The sequence below is a fragment of the Scyliorhinus canicula genome, chromosome 4 (assembly GCF_902713615.1).
Source record: "Scyliorhinus canicula chromosome 4, sScyCan1.1, whole genome shotgun sequence".
NCBI lineage: Eukaryota > Metazoa > Chordata > Chondrichthyes > Carcharhiniformes > Scyliorhinidae > Scyliorhinus > Scyliorhinus canicula.
In genome coordinates, this window is record NC_052149.1 from 229,795,031 (window position 1) to 229,815,430 (window position 20,400).

Below are 20,400 nucleotides of genomic sequence, written 5' to 3' on the forward strand. Positions count from 1 at the left end.
CTGCTGTATATATTAGGGTATGTATGGTAAGGCCCTGCACTACAGGGACGGGGGTAGTCCCTGCCTGTTGGCTCCGCCCGTAGGTGGAGTATAAATATGCGTGATGCGACCATCAATTCACTCAAGACACGAGAGGAAGTAAACTGTGGCTTTAATCGACTTACAACTGAGCCTGCCTGCGACCAGAAGAACTGAGGGCATACTCACAAGACCGCAGCACTTTATACTTCCGGTAGTGGGAGGGGCCATGGGCGGAGCCAAGGGTGGAGCCCTGTTCAAGCTCCTCATCTCCCCCTGTGGGCAGACGGAGCCCACAGGGACACAGTGATACACAGTGTGAATTATGCATTATACATTCACCACAATGTGTGCTCCCTGTATAGCAGCCATTTCACCAGCTGCCGTAGGAGACCACACATCTTAGTGTAATAAAGCCTCAGTTGTATTCAACTCTCGTCTTTGTGAAATTGATCGTGCATCAATTTACTACACTAAAGTTTTCAGAAGATGGACCACCGCATCAAGCCGGATCACCTGCAGCTGAATCCGCAATCAAGCAATGCCAAAAAGGACTTTGAACACTGGCTAGCTTGTTTCGAAGCTCACATCAGGTCTGCACCAGACCCAATTCCGGAAGCTGGGAAGATCCAGATCCTCTACACGCGGCTGAGCTCCAACGCTTTTCTGCTTATCCAGGATGCGCCGACCTACGATGAAGCCATGGCGCTACTGAAAGAGAATTACCCTCAGCGGACTAACACTTTATGCCAGCACGTCCTCTCAACTCATAGTCAACTCCCTGGTGAGTCAATAGAAGATTTCTGGCGTGCCCTAATTCCCCCTGGTCAGAGACTGTGACTGTCAGGCCATCACGCTGGTCAGAGACTGTGACTGTCCGGCCGTCACGCTGGTCAGAGACTGTGACTGTCCGGCCGTCACGCTGGTCAGAGACTGTGACTGTCCGGCCGTCACGCTGGTCAGAGACTGTGACTGTCCGGCCGTCACGCTGGTCAGAGACTGTGACTGTCCGGCCGTCACGCTGGTCAGAGACTGTGACTGTCCGGCCGTCACGGCCACGGAACACTCGAATTTACTCAGGCAGACGCTTTCGTTACGGGGATTGCGTCAGATCACATCCGTCAGCGACTTTTCGGGGGGGCCAAGCTCGACCTCGCGGCAACCAAAAAGCTGGCGCTATAGATTTCGGTTGCCTCGCGCAATATCCAGGCCCACACCCCCGGCCGCACGGCCCACCCCTCCTACACATCGTGGGCCCCGCAGACAGCCGCCCCATCGTCGTCCCCACTCAGCCAACCCTACGCCTGTGCAACGCACCAACCAGCCAACCCCGGGGGCCCCAGATGTTACTTCTTTGGGCAGCTAAAACACCCCCACCAACGCTGCCCGGCCCGGAGCGCCCTTTGCAAGGCCTGCGGCAAAAAGGGGCACTTCGCTGTGGTGTGCCAGGCTCGCTCATTTGCCGCTATCGCTCCCCCCACCCCCCCGCGTATGGACAGAGGGTGCCGGCATCTCCCCCACATCCCCCCCCCCCCCCCCCCCCCCGTGGACCACGCATGGCCCATAGGCGCCGCCATCTTGTTCAACTCCCGCCATCTTGTTCAACCCCCGCCACGTGCGGCCCATGGGCGCCGCCGTCTTGTCCGCCTCAGGATCGTCAGGCACCGCCATCTTGCTTCCCCCACAGCACGTTGGCGCCACCATCGTTCTGGGACCCGTGCCCCCCGGGCACCCCATTGTCTGACACCAGCGACGACCAGCTGCGGCGCACCTCGGTCACGATCGACCAGCCTTGCCCGCACAATCTAGCAACCGCCTCCACAAGCGTGAAGATCGATGGGCACGAGATCTCCTGTCTGCTGGACTCCGGGAGCACCCAGAGCTTCATACATCCAGATAGGGTAAGGCGCTGCTCCCTCGCGGTACACCCCGCCAATCAGAGAATCTCCCCAGCCTCCGGGTCCAACTCCGTGGCGATCCGGGGGTACTACATCGCCACTCTCACTGCCCAGGGCGTAGAGTTCAGCGGCTTCCGCCTCTACGTCCTCCCCAGTCTCTGCGCTGCCCTGCTACTCGGCCTGGACTTCCAGTGTAACCTCCAGAGCCTAACATTGAAATTCGGCGGGCCCCTACTACCCCTTACTGTGTGCGACCTCACGACCCTAAAGGTCGACCCACCTTCCCTATTCGCAAACCTAACCCCAGATTGCAAACCCGTCGCCATCAGGAGCAGACGGTACAGCACCCAGGACAGGACCTTCATCAGGTCCGAGGTCCAGTGGCTGCTTCGGGAAGGTATCATCGAGGCCAGCAACAGCCCTTGGAGAGCCCAGGTGGTGGTGGTGAAAACGGGGGAGAAACACAGAATGGTCGTGGATTACAGCCAGGCCATCAATCGGTACACGCAGCTCGACGCGTATCCCCTCCCACGCATATCTCATATGGTCAATTAGATTGCACAGTACCGAGTATTTACAGGGGTGTCCCGGGGAGTGTGTCAGTATTTACAGCGGAATCTCTGGGGGAGTGTGTCAGTATTTACAGCGGTATCTCTGGGGGAGTGTGTCAGTATTTACAGGGGGGTCCTGGGGGAGTGTGTCAGTATTTACAGGGGGGTCCTGGGGGAGTGTGTCAGTATTTACAGGGGTTCCCCGTGGAGAGTGTCAGTATTTACAGAGGGTCCCCGGGGAGTGTGTCAGTATTTACAGCGGGTCCCTGGGGGAGTGTGTCAGTATTTACAGGGACGTCCGAGGGGAGTGTGTCAGTATTTACAGCGGAATCTCTGGGGGAGTGTGTCAGTATTTACAGGGGGGTCCTGGGGGAGTGTGTCAGTATTTACAGGGACGTCCGAGGGGAGTGTGTCAGTATTTACAGCGGAATCTCTGGGGGAGTGTGTCAGTATTTACAGGGGGGTCCTGGGGGAGTGTGTCAGTATTTACAGGGGGGTCCTGGGGAGTGTGTCAGTATTTACAGGGACGTCCGAGGGGAGAGTGTCAGTATTTACAGGGGGGTCCTGGGGGAGTGTGTCAGTATTTACAGGGGGGTCCTGGGGGAGTGTGTCAGTATTTACAGGGACGTCCGAGGGGAGAGTGTCAGTATTTGCAGGGAGGGTCCTGGGGGAGAGTGTCAGTATTTACAGGGGATCCCCGGGGAGTGTGTCAGTATTTACAGGGGATCCCCGGGGAGTGTGTCAGTATTTACAGGGGTCCCGGGGAGTGTGTTAGTATGTACAGGGGAGTTCCTGGGGAGTGTGCCAGTATTTACAGGGGGTCCATAGAGAGTGTGCCAGTATTTACATGGGGGTCCCTGGGGAGTGTGTCAGTATTTACAGGGGGGTCCCCGGGGTGTGTGTCAGTATTTACTGGGGGGGGGGTCCCCAGGGAGTGTGTCAGTATTTACAGGGGAGGTCCCCGGGGAGTGTGTAAGTTTTTACAGGGGGTGTCCCGGTCAAGTGGGTCAGTATTTATAGGACGGGTCGTGGAGGAATCTGTCAGTATTTACAGGGGTGTCCCTGGGGAGTGTGTCAGTATTTACAGGGGATGTTCTGGGGGAGTGTGTCAGTATTTACAGGGGGTGTTCTGGGGGAGTGGGTCAGTATTTACAGGGGGTGTTCTGGGGGAGTGGGTCAGTATTTACAGGGGGTGTTCTGGGGGAGTGTGTCAGTATTTACAGAGGGTGGGGGGGGGTCCTGGGGGAGTGTGTTAGTATTTACAGGGGGTGTTCTGGGGGAGTGTGTCAGTATTTACAGGGGGGGGGGTCCTGGGGAATGTGTCAGTATTTACAGGGGGGGGGGTCCTGGGGTGTGTGTCAGTATTTACAGGGGGTGTTCTGGGGGAGTGTGTCAGTATTTACAGGGGGTGTTCTGGGGGAGTGTGTCAGTATTTACAGGGGGGCCCTGGGGGAGTGTGTCAGTATACACAGGGGGGGACCTGGGGGAGTGTGTCAGTATTTACAGGGGGGCCCTGGGGGAGTGTGTCAGTATTTACAGGGGGTGTTCTGGGGGAGTGTGTCAGTATTTACAGGGGGGCCCTGGGGGAGTGTGTCAGTATTTACAGGGGGGGCCCTGGGGGAGTGTGTCAGTATTTACAGGGGGTGTTCTGGGGTAGTGTGTCAGTATTTACAGGGGGGCCCTGGGGGAGTGTGTCAGTATTTACAGGGGGCGGGGGGGGGGGGGGGGGGTCCGGGGGTTGTGTGTCAGTGTTTACAGAGAGATGCTTCCATTCCAGGATCACCCAGATTTGAAGCTTCCTGGATGTCTGAACCAGGCCAGTTTCCTTTTCGTTAACAGAATATCTTCCTGATTTCCAAAGCACCGAAGCTGCTTGGGCGGTCAGGCAGCTGAGTTTTGGTCTGGCTATGTTTCCGCAGGGAGGCTGTTGTGAGAGGTGAAGTTCTCAGCAGTTCACAGCTCTGCAAACTCCTCCCACCCCCAACACTTTATATCAGTGAGCACTTTGGGAAGTGGGGAAAGGTCTGAATTAGCCGCGTCCCGGACACCACAAAACTGCCAGAATGCTGGAGGAATTTGCGCCGTTGGCATTGGTCACGATATTGGCTGCTTTACAACAAGGTAGAGTTGGCAGTAACTGAGCCAAGCTGCTTATTATCGGCTGTAAATAATGTCATTTCCACCTGTCGCTTTTTAAACCGATTTCCAGCGCCTAGCTTTATATTTGTTGCTTGTTGGAGGGATTCATTTAAAGACAGTCTCACTTTATTGGTACTGTATCCATTTACCCATTCCCTCTTTATTGTTACTGTACCCATTTACCCATTCCCTCTTTATTGTTACTGTACCCATTTACCCATTCCCTCTTTATTGTTACTGTACCCATTTACCCAGTCCCTCTTTATTGTTACTGTATCCATTTACCCATTCCCTCTTTATTGGTACTGTATCCATTTACCCATTCCCTCTTTATTGTTACTGTACCCATTTACCCATTCCCTCTTTATTGTTACTGTATCCATTTACCCATTTCCTCTTTATTGTTACTGTACCCATTTACCCATTCCCTCTTTATTGTTACTGTACCCATTTACCCATTCCCTCTTTATTGTTACTGTATCCATTTACCCATTCCCTCTTTATTGGTACTGTATCCATTTACCCATTCCCTCTTTATTGTTACTGTATCCATTTACCCATTCCCTCTTTATTGTTACTGTATCCATTTACCCATTCCCTCTTTATTGTTACTGTATCCATTTACCCATTCCCTCTTTATTGGTACTGTACCCATTTACCCATTCCCTCTTTATTGTTACTGTATCCATTTACCCATTCCCTCTTTATTGGTACTGTATCCATTTACCCATTCCCTCTTTATTGTTACTGTATCCATTTACCCATTCCCTCTTTATTGTTACTGTATCCATTTACCCATTCCCTCTTTATTGGTACTGTATCCATTTACCCATTCCCTCTTTATTGTTACTGTATCCATTTACCCATTCCCTCTTTATTGTTACTGTATCCATTTACCCATTCCCTCTTTATTGTTACTGTACCCATTTACCCATTCCCTCTTTATTGTTACTGTACCCATTTACCCATTCCCTCTTTATTGTTACTGTATCCATTTACCCATTCCCTCTTTATTGTTACTGTATCCATTTACCCATTCCCTCTTTATTGTTACTGTATCCATTTACCCATTCCCTCTTTATTGTTACTGTATCCATTTACCCATTCCCTCTTTATTGTTACTGTATCCATTTACCCATTCCCTCTTTATTGTTACTGTATCCATTTACCCATTCCCTCTTTATTGTTACTGTATCCATTTACCCATTCCCTCTTTATTGTTACTGTATCCATTTACCCATTCCCTCTTTATTGTTACTGTATCCATTTACCCATTCCCTCTTTATTGTTACTGTATCCATTTACCCATTCCCTCTTTATTGTTACTGTATCCATTTACCCATTCCCTCTTATTGGTACTGTATCCATTTACCCATTCCCTCTTTATTGTTACTGTATCCATTTACCCATTCCCTCTTTATTGTTACTGTATCCATTTACCCATTCCCTCTTTATTGTTACTGTATCCATTTACCCATTCCCTCTTTATTGTTACTGTACCCATTTACCCATTCCCTCTTTATTGGTACTGTATCCATTTACCCATTCCCTCTTTATTGGTACTGTATCCATTTACCCATTCCCTCTTTATTGTTACTGTATCCATTTACCCATTCCCTCTTTATTGGTACTGTATCCATTTACCCATTCCCTCTTTATTGTTACTGTATCCATTTACCCATTCCCTCTTTATTGTTACTGTATCCATTTACCCATTCCCTCTTTATTGGTACTGTATCCATTTACCCATTCCCTTTATTGTTACTGTATCCATTTACCCATTCCCTCTTTATTGTTACTGTATCCATTTACCCATTCCCTCTTTATTGGTACTGTATCCATTTACCCATTCCCTTTATTGTTACTGTATCCATTTACCCATTCCCTCTTTATTGTTACTGTATCCATTTACCCATTCCCTCTTTATTGTTACTGTATCCATTTAACCATTCCCTCTTTATTGTTACTGTATCCATTTACCCATTCCCTCTTTATTGTTACTGTGTCGCTGCTACACTGGGATCATTGGGCAGCGAGTCAGGTGGCTGCTCTCCTGTCTCTGGGGGGGCAGTTCTTCAGACAGGGGCTGCACAGTTGATGGTCCAATTGTCTTTTTGTTGAACAGTGACTTATATTTATAATAACAACTCTGCATGTAGACAAATGTCCCCAGGAGCTTCGCAGACAAATTGTAAAACAAAGTAGGAGATTTTTGGTCAAGTGAACCAAAAACATGTTCAAAGTAGGTTTTAAGCAGTGTCTTAAAGAAGGAGATGGAGTGGTGCAGGGAGGGAATTCTAGGCACCTGAAGATTCAAGCACCATTTGCTCATGGGATGTGGGTGTCACTGGCTAGGTCAGCGTTTATTGCCCTTGGGAAGGTGGTGGTGAGCTGCCTTGTTGAACCGCTGCAGTCCAGGTAGTGTAGGTTCACCCACCGTGCTGTTAGGGAGGGCGGCTATAAAGATCCATAAAGATATTTTGAGGATCGGGGCATTCTCACCAGTCTGTGACCAAATTGGCTGATGTGTTTCACGCTGAGATTACATTTAAAAAGTACTTCATTCGCTGGAATGTTCTGATTTGGGCTCTCCAAATGTACATGTTGCTTTCAGCAATGCAGTGTTTTGGCTTGCATCAGTGTGCAAAGTGAGACTTGCGCCTGGGGCAGTGGCAGCATCTTTGAGGAGGGAGGGCTGTGCTCCCTCAATGTTAGCTGATTATTTATCCTGTGATCCAAGCCGGGAAAGTAACCATGGACAAACACATCAAATGGGGTACACTGTTCCGCCCTGCACCCACTCGATTTTAAAATATTTTCATCCCATCCTTAAAGCTACAAAGCCAATGTGCAGAGTGCGCAAGGCAAACCCTTAATCCATCTCATTGCCTGCTCCAAAAATCAGCTCCAATTCATGGTCTCCACAAGAGAGACATATAAGGTCCAAGCTGACCAGAAAAATCATTGCACCTCACCTCGGCCTTGATCTTAGCCGAAAGGCCAGGAAGAGATAACCCACTCGTTTTTGAGCTTTCCATTGACGTTCACACATTTCCTTTTGTTGTGGCAGTGTTGATCTTGCATTTACATAGTGTCTGTAATGCCCCAAGGTAGGAGTAGCGACTCTGTACTGTCCATTGCTAGAGGTAGCCCATCAGTATCTTGCATCAGTTTTGTTTCTTAACTCAAGCTCAGATGAAGCGGTTTTACTCACAAGACGGCTTGGTGGCGTAGTGGTTTAGCACTGCTGCCTCACAGTGCCACCGATTGTTTTGGAGGGTTGGTGCAAACCAGATGGGCTGAATAGCCTCCATCTGCACTGCAGGAATTCTATGGAGGAACCATTCCTGAAATGAGGCATTCTGTCCCAGTTTGTAGAAAAACAACTGGGCCTGCTATATCTAGATTTTAAATGTTATATTGGAAACAATACCAACAAGAATAGAACCCTTTACCAGAACACAATTTAAATTCACTCTACGCAGGTGCACTTCCCATCAAGTAAATATTCTTTTAAAAAAAATTTTTTTTTAGTTTTTCCAATTAAGGGGCAATGTAGCGTGGCCAATCCACCTACCCTGAACATCTTTGGGTTGTGTGGGTGAGACCCACGCAGACATGGGGAGAATGTGCAAACTCCACATGGACAGTGACCCGGGGCCGGGATTGAACCCGGGTCCTCAGCGCCATGAGGCAGCAGTGCTAACCACTGCGTCACCATGCTGCCCCTCAAATAAATATTTTATATGAGCTGGACAGGAGCTTTCAGGAACATAGGAATGGACCATTCAGCCCTTCAATCCCACTCTGCCTTTGAGTAAGATTATGGCTGATCTAATCATGGTCTGGCAACAAAAATAATCTTGGTCTGAGTTTGTTTTTTTCGGAGCCTTAAAGGGGTTTGAGAGGCAGTGAAATTCCAGATCTTGGGGGAAAAACAACAACAGGCAAAGGTACGCCTGCCAAAATGAAATGAAAATGAAATGATAATGGCTTATTGTCACAAATAGGCTTCAAATGAAGTTACTGCGAAAAGCCCCTAGTCACCACATTCCGGCGCCTGTTCGGGGAGGCTGGTACAGATTTGAACCGTGCTGCTGGCCTGCCTTGGTCTGCTTTAAAAACCAGCTCTTTAGCCCTGTGCTAAACCAGCAATAGTGAAGCGATTGAAATCAGGGCTGTACAGGATGCAGGCTTTGAGGAGCCCAGAGATAGAACATAGAACATAGAACACTACAGCACAGAACAGGCCCTTCGGCCCTCAATGTTGTGCCGAGCCATGATCACCCTACTCAACCCACGTATCCACCCTATACCCGTAACCCAACAACCCCTCCCTTAACCTTACTTTATTAGGACACTACGGGCAATTTAGCATGGCCAATCCACCTAACCCGCACATCTTTTGGACTGTGGGAGGAAACCGGAGCACCCGGAGGAAACCCACGCACACAGGGGGAGGACGTGCAGACTCCACACAGATCTGGATGGAAATGAGGCTGGAGGAGATTGCACAGAGATAGGGCGGGGCGAGGCCACCGAGGGTTTGGGCTGCATGGTAGCACAGTGCCAGGGTCCCAGGTTCGATTCTCGGCTTGGGTCACTGTCTATGCGGAGTCTGCACGTTCTCAGTTTGAAACTGGGCAGAAACATCAGCAAAATGTCTCTACATCACATACAAAATTCATTTGCTGTGGAATGCAGTGTGGCATGTGAGAGCTGGAGAGGAATTTATTGTAATCGCTTTGAAAAAATGCTGGGCTGAATTCAGGATAAGACTGAACTTTTGAACTGGAAATATGGCGCTGAGGACCGGGGTTTGAATCCCGGCCCTGGGTCCCTGTCCGTGTGGAGTTTGCATTCTCCCCGTGTCTGCGTGGGTTTCACTCCCAAAACCCAAAGATGTGCAGGTTTGGTGGATTGGCCATGCTAAATTGTCCCTTAATTGGGAAAAAAAAATAATTGGGTACTCTAAATTTATAAGAAAGGGGAAAAAAAGACTGAAGTTTTGGGTCAGGATGCATGGCTGTTAATTAACCTTGTGCAAAATGCAGCCCGTGTTAACTAAGCAGAGAATGCATGTTTAATGTGTGTTTAATTCAATGTGCAATAGACTGTTGAGAAATCGCAGCCAAACTTTAGTATCTAGGTTGCCTGCACAGCAAACCTTATCTTAATTGCACATTTCTTTTTTAAATGAGTGAAAAGCACTTTGCTTGATATTTGTTGAAGTTGACAGCCTATTCTGCTCCCAGCCAAGTAACTGGTGGAAGGTAGGCAGGATCGATGTACTTACATGGCTAAAGCAAGAACTTACATTTCTATAGCACCTTTCGCAATCTCAGGATGTTTGAAAGCCTTTTACAGTCAATGAAATTGTTTTGAAATGTAGCAGAAGGCATTTGCACACAGCAAGGTCCCATAAGCAGCAATATGATAATAGGGGAGGCAGTGGTATAATGGTATTGTCACTGGGCTAGTAATAGAACATAGAACAATACAGCACAGAACAGGCCCTTCAGCCCTCCATGTTGTGCCGAGCAATGATCACCCTACTCAAACCCACGTATCCACCCTATACCCGTAACCCAAAAACCCCCCCCTTAACCTTACTTTTTAGGACACTACGGGCAATTTAGCATGTCCAATCCACCTAACCCGCACATCTTTGGACTGTGGGAGGAAACCGGAGCACCCGGAGGAAACCCACGCACACACGGGGAGGACGTGCAGACTCCACACAGACAGTGACCCAGCCGGGAATCGAACCTGGGACCCTGGAGCTGTGAAGCATTTATGCTAACCACCATGCTACCGTGCTGCCCACTAATCCAGAGACCCAGGGTAATGCTCTGGGGTCCCAGGTTCGAATCCCACCAGGGCAGATGATGGAATTTGAATTCAATTTAAACATTTGGAATTAAAAGCTGACCATAGAACCATTGCCAATTGTCGCAAAAACCCATCTGGTTCACTAATGTCCTTTAGGGAAGGAAATCTGCCGTCCTTACCTGGTCTGGCCTACATGTGACTCCAGATCCACAACAATGTGGTTGAGTCTCAAATGCTCTCAGGGTGGGCAATGAATGCTGGTCGAACCAGCGACGCCCACACCCCACGGACAAATAAAATGATCAGATAATCTCTGTTTTTTGATGGAGGACACAAATCCAGGCCACTAGGATCAAGGACACTGGGGAGAATCTATAAGACCATAAGACATAGGAGCAGTCGGCCATTTGGCCCATCGTGTCTGCTCCGCCATTCAATGAGATCATGGCGTGATAAACCTCCTGCTGTCTTTCACAATCTGTCCATGGGAACATCCACAGGGCTGTGCTTTAACATCATCTGCAACTGTACATTGCTCCCTCAGGTCTACACAGGGAGTGCTGCCCTAAACCCTTGGAGCAACATGTGAAACCGTGCCTTTCTGACTCCGAGGCACTGCTGCTATCCACTCAACCATGGACATTTGGGAATATGATAAAGAAGTTTGCAGGAGATATAAAAAATTGTCTGTGTGGTTGATAGTGAGGACGAAAGCTGCAAACTGCAGTAAGGGGGCAGCACGGTAGCATTGTGGATAGCACAAATGCTTCACAGCTCCAGGGTCCCAGGTTCGATTCCGGCTGGGTCACTGTCTGTGCGGAGTCTGCACATCCTCCCCGTGTGTGCGTGGGTTTCCTCCGGTTGCTCCAGTTTCCTCCCACAGTCCAAAGATGTGCAGGTTAGGTGGATTGGCCGTGATAAATTGCCCTTAGTGTCCAAAATTAACCTTAGTGTTGGGTTGAGTTATGGGGATAGGGTGGAGGTGTTGACCTTGGGTAGGGTGCTGTTTCCAAGAGCCGGCACAGACTCGATGGGCCGAATGGCCTCCTTCTGCACTGTAAATTCTATGATTAATCTATATCAATGGGTGGGTTGGTTAAGTGGGCAGAAAAGTAGAAAATGGAACTCAATCCGGACAAGTGTAAAATAATTACAGAGGTTACAGAGGGAAATGAGCCAGGAGAGTACACAATAATTGGTAAGATATTGAGAAGTACCTGAAGTGCAAATCCTGAAGGTGTGTAAGGTGGCTGCAAAGACATTGGGCACCTTCATTGACTGAGGCATTGAAACCTAAGTGTAGAAAGATTAAATTTTCTACCCCAGAGAACGGTGTCTGCTCAGTCATTGAGTATATTCCAGATAAACGTTGATAGATTTTTGGGCAATAAGGAAATTAAGGTATATGAGGATTGTGGGGCAAGATAGATGTTTTTTATTCTTTCAGGGGATGTGTGCTCTACTGGCTAGGCCAGAATTTACTGCCCGTTCCTAATTGCCCTTGGGAAGGTGGTGATGAGCTGCCTCCTTGAACCACTGCAATCCACGTGGTGTAGGTTCACCCACCGTGCTGTTAGGGAGGGAGTTTCAGGATTTTGACCCCGTGACAGTGAAGGAACGGCCGATATATTTCCAAGTCAGGATAATGTGTGACTTGGAGGTGAACTTGCAGGTGGTGGAGTTCCCATGTGTCTGCTGCCCTCGTCCCAGGTGCTAGAGGTCACAGTTTTGTAAGGTGTCATGTAAGGAGGTGGAGGGAATCAATGTTGAAGGTGGTGGGTGGGGTGCCAATCAAGTGGGCTGCTTCTTTTTGAGGTTGAAAATCAGCCATGCCCTTGTTTCCAGGGCAGACCTGAGGGGACAAGATTACAAGGGCAGGAAGGTTATGTTCCAACTGTATCAACACAAATTACACTGTAACAAGAGGACTGATCATTGTGTTACAGGAAAAATGGGATCACTCTCGAACGGGTAGAGAGATTTACGAGAGTGTTGCCAGGAGTGGAAAACTTTAGTTATAAGTTATAAGATTGGGTAGATTTATCAATTGGATCCCAAACCAGGATGAAACTAGATACAGCTCATTTTCTTAATCAACAGCTTATTTACAGAATGCAGCATTACACATCCCTGTGCCCCAGCAGTCTCTCTTTATTGATGCTCTCGGAACTAGTGCTCTTTTTAAATCAATGCCCTTCACATGTGTATTTAAGAATATGATTAAGATAGCTGAAGTTATTTTCTAAAGAACAGAGAGGCCTGAGGAATGATTTAATCGGGGTTCATAAAATGACGATGCGCCAAGATAGATTGGATAGGAAGGAGACTCCCCTCGGCTGAGGGGCCAGTAACCAGGGGGCACAGATTTAGTGTCATTGGTGAAAGAATTCGAGGGGAGTTGAGGAGAATTTATTTTCACCCAGAGGAGGCTGGAGGTCTGGAACTCACTGCCTGAATAGGTGGTGGAGGAAAAAACCCTCAAGTGTATTAAAAAAATGACTTGGCTGTGCGTTTGAAATGCTGTAACCAAGCAGGCTACAGACCAAGAGCTGGCGAGTGGGGTTAGTCTAGGAGCTCTTTTTCAGCAGACAGCTGAATGGCCTCTTCCTGTGCCATAAAGGCACTGTGTTTTTCCAGCTAGGAATTACTACTTGTGTGTATTTCCCATGTAATAATGCAATTTGTGAAGCATTGAAACCTCTCACGGGTGTTCAGTGTGGGATCCTCCTGTGCCTGCTCTTGGTTGAACACAAATAAGAACTGATAAAAAAAGCATGAACTATTTTAACAATACAGAACCTCACATCAGTTCCCATGGACTGCGCTGAATCCTCTGCACAAATTTAACGTGCAGTGGTTTTGTTTTGAATCACAAGGATTGGCTTAATTCTTGGAACCTGATTGGCCGATTTGGCTGCCTTCCAAATGTTTTTGATCACACGAGATTATAACATCCATGTGGGTCCCCTTCCAGGCCTCTGCGTATTTTGCCTCCCAGCACATTTCCCTTTCATTTCCAAATGTGTAACTCAAATGGCCTTGTTGCTCCTCCTCCACTGCCTGTTTACTACTCCGCGTGTAGCCAGTATTATTACGAGATTACCTAAATAAATCACTCTTTTGCGCTGGTTTAGTAATATTGCAATAGCTTTCTCACCAGTCTCCCGTACCAGCCTCCCCGGACAGGCGCCGGAGTGTGGCGACTAGGGGCTTTTCACAGTAACTTCATTGAAGCCTACCCGTGACAATAAGCGATTTTCATTTCATTTCATTTTCACAAAATGCAATCTTTTGTTCATTCCTGGGATGGGGCTGTTGCTGGCATCCACTGCTCGTTTGGCCTGAGGAGCTGGGGTGAGACGTCACCTTCAACCACTGTGTTTCTTGCGGTTTTTGACACACTCGGCCGTTTCAGAGGACTTTAGTGTGGGACAGGAGTCCTTCCCTCAGGAAACACCAGTGAACCAGTTGGCTTTGTAATGTGTCCCGGGTGGCTCAATGGGAGCGTTCCCTCTCTGTGTCTGAATGTGTGGCGTTCAATTCCCATTCCAGGGACGGAACCTCAGGGATTTCCAGTGCTGCACTGTTTTGTTTTGTCATGGGATGTGGGCATTGCTGGCCTTGAACCACACCATTCCAGAGGGCAAGGACTGGCAGCATGCATTAGTGAAGCAGATGGGTTGTTACAACACTAGATCACCATCACTGAGAATAACTTTTCTAATCCCAGATTATTAATTGAATTCAAATTCTAACACCTGCTAGGGTGGGATTTGAACCCGTGTCCCCAGCGCGCTAGTCTGGGTGTCTGGATTACTGTTCCAGTGACAGTACCTTTGTGCCACTACTTCCAGGTCAGGGGTTAATATAAATTTAGAGTGCCCAATTCTTCTGTTCCAATTAAGTATCAATTTAGCGTGGCCAATCCTTGGGTTGTGGGGGCGTAACCCACCTAGACACAGGGAGAATGTGCAAACTCCACACGGACAGTGACCTGGGGCCGGGATTGAACTGGGGTCCTCGGCGCTGTGAGGCAGCAGTGCTAACCATTGAGCCGCCATGCCGCCCTACGGTGCTTTTGTTTAATGAGACATTAACAACAAATGCCTTGTCTGCTCACAGGTGGATGTAAAAGATTCAATGGAGCTATCTTCAACTTGAAACAGGGGTGTTCTCCCCAGTGCCCTGGTCGATGTTCATCCCTCAAATCAACATCTCTACAAACAGAATGTCTGTTTGTTATCATCCTGCTGTTTGTGGGAGCTGCTGTGCACAAATTGGCCGCATTTTTCCTATATTACAAAACCGATTAAAGCTCGAAAATGGTTGTAAATCACTTAGGAATGTCTTACAGCCGCCAGAGGTTTGTTGGTGAGCTAGTTTACTTGGGTTTTCTGGACTATTGGTCCAGAATCATGTATATTTGTCCAATTAAGGGGCAATTTAACGTGGCCAATCCACCTAACCTGCATATCTTTGGGTTGTGGGGCTGAAACCCACGCAGACACGGGGAGTATGTGCAAACTCCACACGGACAGTGACCCAGGGCCGGGATTTGAACCCGGGTCCTCAGCGCCGTAGTCCCAGTGCTAACCACTGCGTCACCGAGTTGCCCTGGTCCAGAATCATAACCATGGCGCAACCTTATGTGTGACAATAATGATGTTAACGATTAAGACATACATTTCCTTCCAATTAGTCAGGCCCAGAGTGTGACACCGCCGTATGGAAGCAGCCACTTTAAGTGCTGATTTGTGCACTTTTGCTGTTAACAACTCTGAAGTGATAAGCGCTGATGTGGTCACACGTAGCTGTTGAGGGGGAGGAAGGAGATAAACTCGAGATTTCCTCGGCAGTGCGGGAATGAACTCTTAGCTGCTGATGTTTTTTTTAGGCAAACGCCAATTAGGGCACAGTGAGGTCCACACAAACAGCAGTGAAATAGGTCATTCACCATTGTAATTTTGTGATGCTTGTTGATTGTTCGGCTAGGGCACCAGAGGTAACCCTCCTGCTCTTCTTGAATATAATGTGGGCCCTTTCACACCCACCTGGACAGGCAGACAAGGCCCTTGGTTTAACGTTTCATCCAAAAGCCAGACCTCTAACAGTCCAACATTCCTTCAATGAAGGTGTTGGCCTTGATTTTGTGCCCCATTCACTCTGGTGTAGGGTCTTAAGCGGCACAGCCTCCTGGCTCAGGCAACAATGCTAAGACCAGGATTTAAACTCTACACAAAGCTGACTTTGAATGATCCTGCACAGCAATTGGGGAGGATGGTGTGGGAGGGGCCAGCTGCTGCTGTAACAGAGGAGGTGAACAAACCAGCTAATTAAAGGATTTGTATCAAGGCTTTGAGGTAGCGTTGTATCAGGGCTCTGAGGTAGCGTTGTATCAGGGCTCTGAGGTAGCGTTGTATCAGGGCTCTGAGGTAGCGTTGTATCAGGGCTCTGAGGTAGCGTTGTATCAGGGCTCTGAGGTAGCGTTGTATCAGGGCTCTGAGGTAGCGTTGTATCAGGGCTCTGAGGTAGCGTTGGATCAGGGCTCTGAGGTAGCGTTGTATCAGGGCTCTGAGGTAGCGTTGTATCAGGGCTCTGAGGTAGCGTTGTATCAGGGCTCTGAGGTAGCGTTGTATCAGGGCTCTGAGGTAGCGTTGTATCAGGGCTCTGAGGTAGCGTTGGATCAGGGCTCTGAGGTAGTGTTGTATCAGGGCTCTGAGGTAGCGTTGTATCAGGGCTCTGAGGTAGCGTTGTATCAGGGCTCTGAGGTAGCGTTGTATCAGGGCTCTGAGGTAGCGTTGTATCAGGGCTCTGAGGTAGCGTTGTATCAGGGCTCTGAGGTAGCGTTGTATCAGGGCTCTGAGGTAGCGTTGTATCAGGGCTCTGAGGTAGCGTTGTATCAGGGCTCTGAGGTAGCGTTGTATCAGGGCTCTCAGGTAGTGTTGTATCAGGGCTCTGAGGTAGCATTGTATCAGGGCTCTGAGGTAGCGTTGTATCAGGGCTCTGAGGTAGCGTTGTATCAGTGCTCTGAGGTAGCGTTGTATCAGGGCTCTGAGGTAGCGTTGTATCAGGGCTCTGAGGTAGCGTTGTATCAGGGCTCTGAGGTAGCGTTGTATCAGGGCTCTGAGGTAGCGTTGTATCAGGGCTCTGAGGTAGCATTGTATCAGGGCTCTGAGGTAGCGTTGTATCAGGGCTCTGAGGTAGCGTTGTATCAGGGCTCTGAGGTAGCGTTGTATCAGGGCTCTGAGGTAGCGTTGTATCAGGGCTCTGAGGTAGCGTTGTATCAGGGCTCTGAGGTAGCGTTGTATCAGGGCTCTGAGGTAGCGTTGTATCAGGGCTCTGAGGTAGCGTTGTATCAGGGCTCTCGGGTAGCGTGGCCGACATGGGAAGGAGTGGAGTTTGAGTTTGGCAAGGAGGAGACAGAAGAAAATGCTGACTGACCTATCCGAAGGCTGAGTCTGGAACTATACTGACCGATCCCGGAGCCTGAAGTCCAGTCAGAGAGTTTCTTGGGAGAGGAATGGAGGCCCAACCTCTGGAACCATATTTGGCCTTATTCAAAACTGTTCGGGAGAGGGGGGAGCGTGAACCAGATATGACTCTGGCTCGGCTAATGTATCGCCACATTTTCCTCAAGAAAATTCGCAGTGAATTTCTAAACCAACCCAGCCAATAATGTTTGAAGCCAAAATATATATATTTTGTCTGTTTGAGGGACGTGTGCATTTTCTGACAAAGCCATTGTTTATTGCCCCTCCATAATTGCCCTTGAGAAGGTGGTGGTCACCTTTAACTGGTACAGTCTGTGTGGTGTAGGTCCATCCATGGTGCAGTTAGGAAGATTTCCACCATTTTGACTGGGTGACAATGAAGGAATGAGAATAGAGTTCCAGGTCAGGATCAGGATAATGTGTAACTTGGAGGGAAACTTGCAGGTGGTGGTGTTCCCTAGTGCGCACCGCTCTTGTTCGAGGTGGTAGCAGCCATGGGTTTGGGAGGTGCTGTTGAAGGATCCTTGGCGAGTTGCTGCATCTTGTAGCTGCTGCAGACTGTGCGTTAGTGGTGGAGGGACTGAATGTTTTTTTTTAAAATATATTTTAAATTGAGTTTTTAACATTTTATACGTAAGTCAAACAGCATGGATCAACAACTTCAACAAACCATCCCAACCAAAAAACAAAATACCCCGCAGCAATTATAACTCCTCCTCCTCCGAAGCTAACAGTGACCAGATCCCTGAACTGCATTAGAACCCGTCAGTCGCTCCCCTCATTGTGAACTTAACCTTGTCGAGATGCGAAAACCCCATTGGGCCACCCAGCAGTGCTGTGGCACAATTCTCAGCAGGATCAGCCGCAGAGCCAGCAAGGAGGCAAAATCCACCATCACACCCGCCTTCCATTCCAGCTGGTCTGACACCCCGAATATTGCAACTAATGGGCAGGGCTCCGAATCCACATTTAAAATTGCCGATCTGGTGTTTAGAAAAAAAGATCCCCAAAAACCCACCAACTTGGGGCAGGACCAGAGCATGTGCGTGTGGTTCACAGACTGCCTCTAGCGCTGCTCATACCTATCCTCAACACCCTCGAAACAAACCACTCATTCTGGCCTTGGTGGGATGTGTCCTGAAAACCACCTCGAGTTGTATCAAACTTATTTTTTTAAAGGTAAATTTGGAGTACCCAATTCATTTTTTTTTCCAATTAAGGGGTAATTTAGTGTAGCCAATTCACCTACCCTGCACATCTTTGGGTTGTGGGGGTGAGGCCCACACAGACACGGGGAGAATGTGCAGAATCCACACAGACAGTGAGAGCTGTATCAAACTTAACCTGGCACAGAATGATGTAGCATTCACCCTACAGAGGGACTCACTCCACACCTCCTCCTCCAAAATGGGACTCTGCTCCTCCTCCCACCTAACCTTCACCTTATCCAGCGAGACCTGCTCCAGCACTCCCGGGAAAACGCTTTAGGCAGGAAGCACTGAAACAAGAACAAAAATCTTGGCAGTATAATCACCTTAATCACTTACACCCGATCCACCAGACAGAATGAAAGGCTGTTCCACCTCTGCAAATCCACCCTCACCCTATTCGCTAAACTAGTGAATTTCAGCTTGCGAAGCCGTGACCAGTCCCACGCCACCTGGATCCCCAGATAGCGAAGCTAGCCGCAGCGCAGTGAAAAAGTAGCTCCCCACTTTAGCCCCCCCCCCCCCCCAATTAAAGGGACCTACCACAAAATACTCACTCTTTCCAAAATTCAACATCTACTTCGAAACTGAACCAAACCTCTCCAATATCCCTATAATATTGCCTACCACTGTCCCCAGGTCCGTTACATTCAACAAGAGATTGTTGGTATACAAAGACATCGCGTGCTCCGCTCTCCCCTCATAATCTTCCCCTCATAATCTCACTCCACTTGTCCTGCACCATAAAGGAAATTGCCAATGGCTCAACCGCCAACACGAATAATAGAAATGTAGGAAAACCCTGCCTCATCCTCTGTACAACAGCCACACCCACAGCACAAGCCCAAACCCAAACTTTCCCAGAACTGTGAACCAGTAACCCCATTCAAACCTATCTCTGGCACTGGCCCCACCGCTGGTGCAAGAACCACATTGAGTAACCGCCACACATTAGACAACGGCTTCCTGCTCTGAACAAAGCCTGTCTGGTCCTCACCCACAACCTCCAGAAGACACGGCTCCAATCTTGACGCCAGAACTTTCGCTAGAAGTTTTGCGTCCGCATTAAGTAGAGAAATTGGTCGATACGACCTGGACTTTGTGGGATCTTTATCCTCCTTTAGAATGAGGGAGATAGAAGCCAGCCCCAGGAGGGAATCCCGAGCCAGTGAATTACTAAACATCCCCAAAATTAACTGATCCACAAACTTTTTATAAAATTCTACTGGGAACCCTTCCCAGCATGCATCTTCCCCAAAGCCTTGCGCACCTCCTCCAACCCCAACAGCACCTCCAGCCTTTCCTGCAACTCCCCCTCCACCTGGGGAATCTCCACCCCCTCCAAATACCCCCAAAACCTCTGTTTGCCATCTAGCGGCGGCTCCGACTTCTAAGCCCCTCGTAGAAGAATCGAAACACCCCATTGACCTTTTTATGGGCTGACACCAATCCCCCCCCCCCTTCTTAGCCTCAACTGATGGGCAAAAAGGCGACTAGCCTTCTCCCCTTACCCATATACCACCCCCGTTACCCGACACGCCACCCCGGCCCGTGGTCAACAGGTCAAACTGCAATTGCAGCATTTTCCTGCAAGCCCAAAGCACTGACGAGGATCACTCGCGTACTCCCTATCCACCACCAAAGTCTCATCCACCTTAAAATCAACTGGTATCCAACTCCGGAATAGCAGCCAACAGCTTAAACTTAACATTGTCCCAATTCGGATGTACACGTTCACGAACACCACTGCATTCCCCTCCAGTGTACCCGTAACCATCACATAACTTCTCTCTCGGTCCCCCACCACTGGTCCCGCCTGAAAACAAACCCTCTTACCAATCAAAATTGCCAGACCTCCTTGACCTACTGTTGAACCCTGAATGAAAAACCTGGCTCACCCAGGCTTTCCGCAAACTGGTCTGGTTTGGCACTGGAAGGTGAGTCTCCTGCAGGAATACCACGTCAGCCCCCAAATCTTTCAAATGGGAAAAAGCCCTTTCCCTCTTCACCTCTCCAATCCCTGCACATTCCAGGTGATCAACCTTGTTGGGGGTCTCTCACCCCCTCGAGTCAGCCATTAGACCCGTGAGCTAACCTTCCTACTCCCCCCACCCCCCACAACCAAACAGCTGGGCCCACTGTGGGGGTCTGAATGTTGAAGGTGGCGGATGGGGTGATGGGCTATGTTGTTCGTGGCAGTAATGAGCATCCTGAGGGTTGTGGGAGCTGCACTCATCCAGGCAAGCGGAGAGCATTCCATCAC

The 20,400-nt window shown here is 48.9% G+C and overlaps 1 protein-coding gene across 1 annotated transcript in view; it reads left to right on the forward strand.

Annotated features, from left to right (window-relative positions):
* The first annotated feature begins 4,321 nt into the window (after positions 1-4,321).
* Positions 4,322-20,400, forward strand: part of ltc4s (leukotriene C4 synthase) — a 38,054-nt gene continuing 21,975 nt past the window's right edge. The window contains exon 1 of the mRNA XM_038796218.1: positions 4,322-4,588. Coding sequence (XP_038652146.1) covers positions 4,531-4,588 — 58 coding nt within the window. The 5' untranslated portion in view covers positions 4,322-4,530. The remainder of the gene's footprint in view (positions 4,589-20,400) is intronic.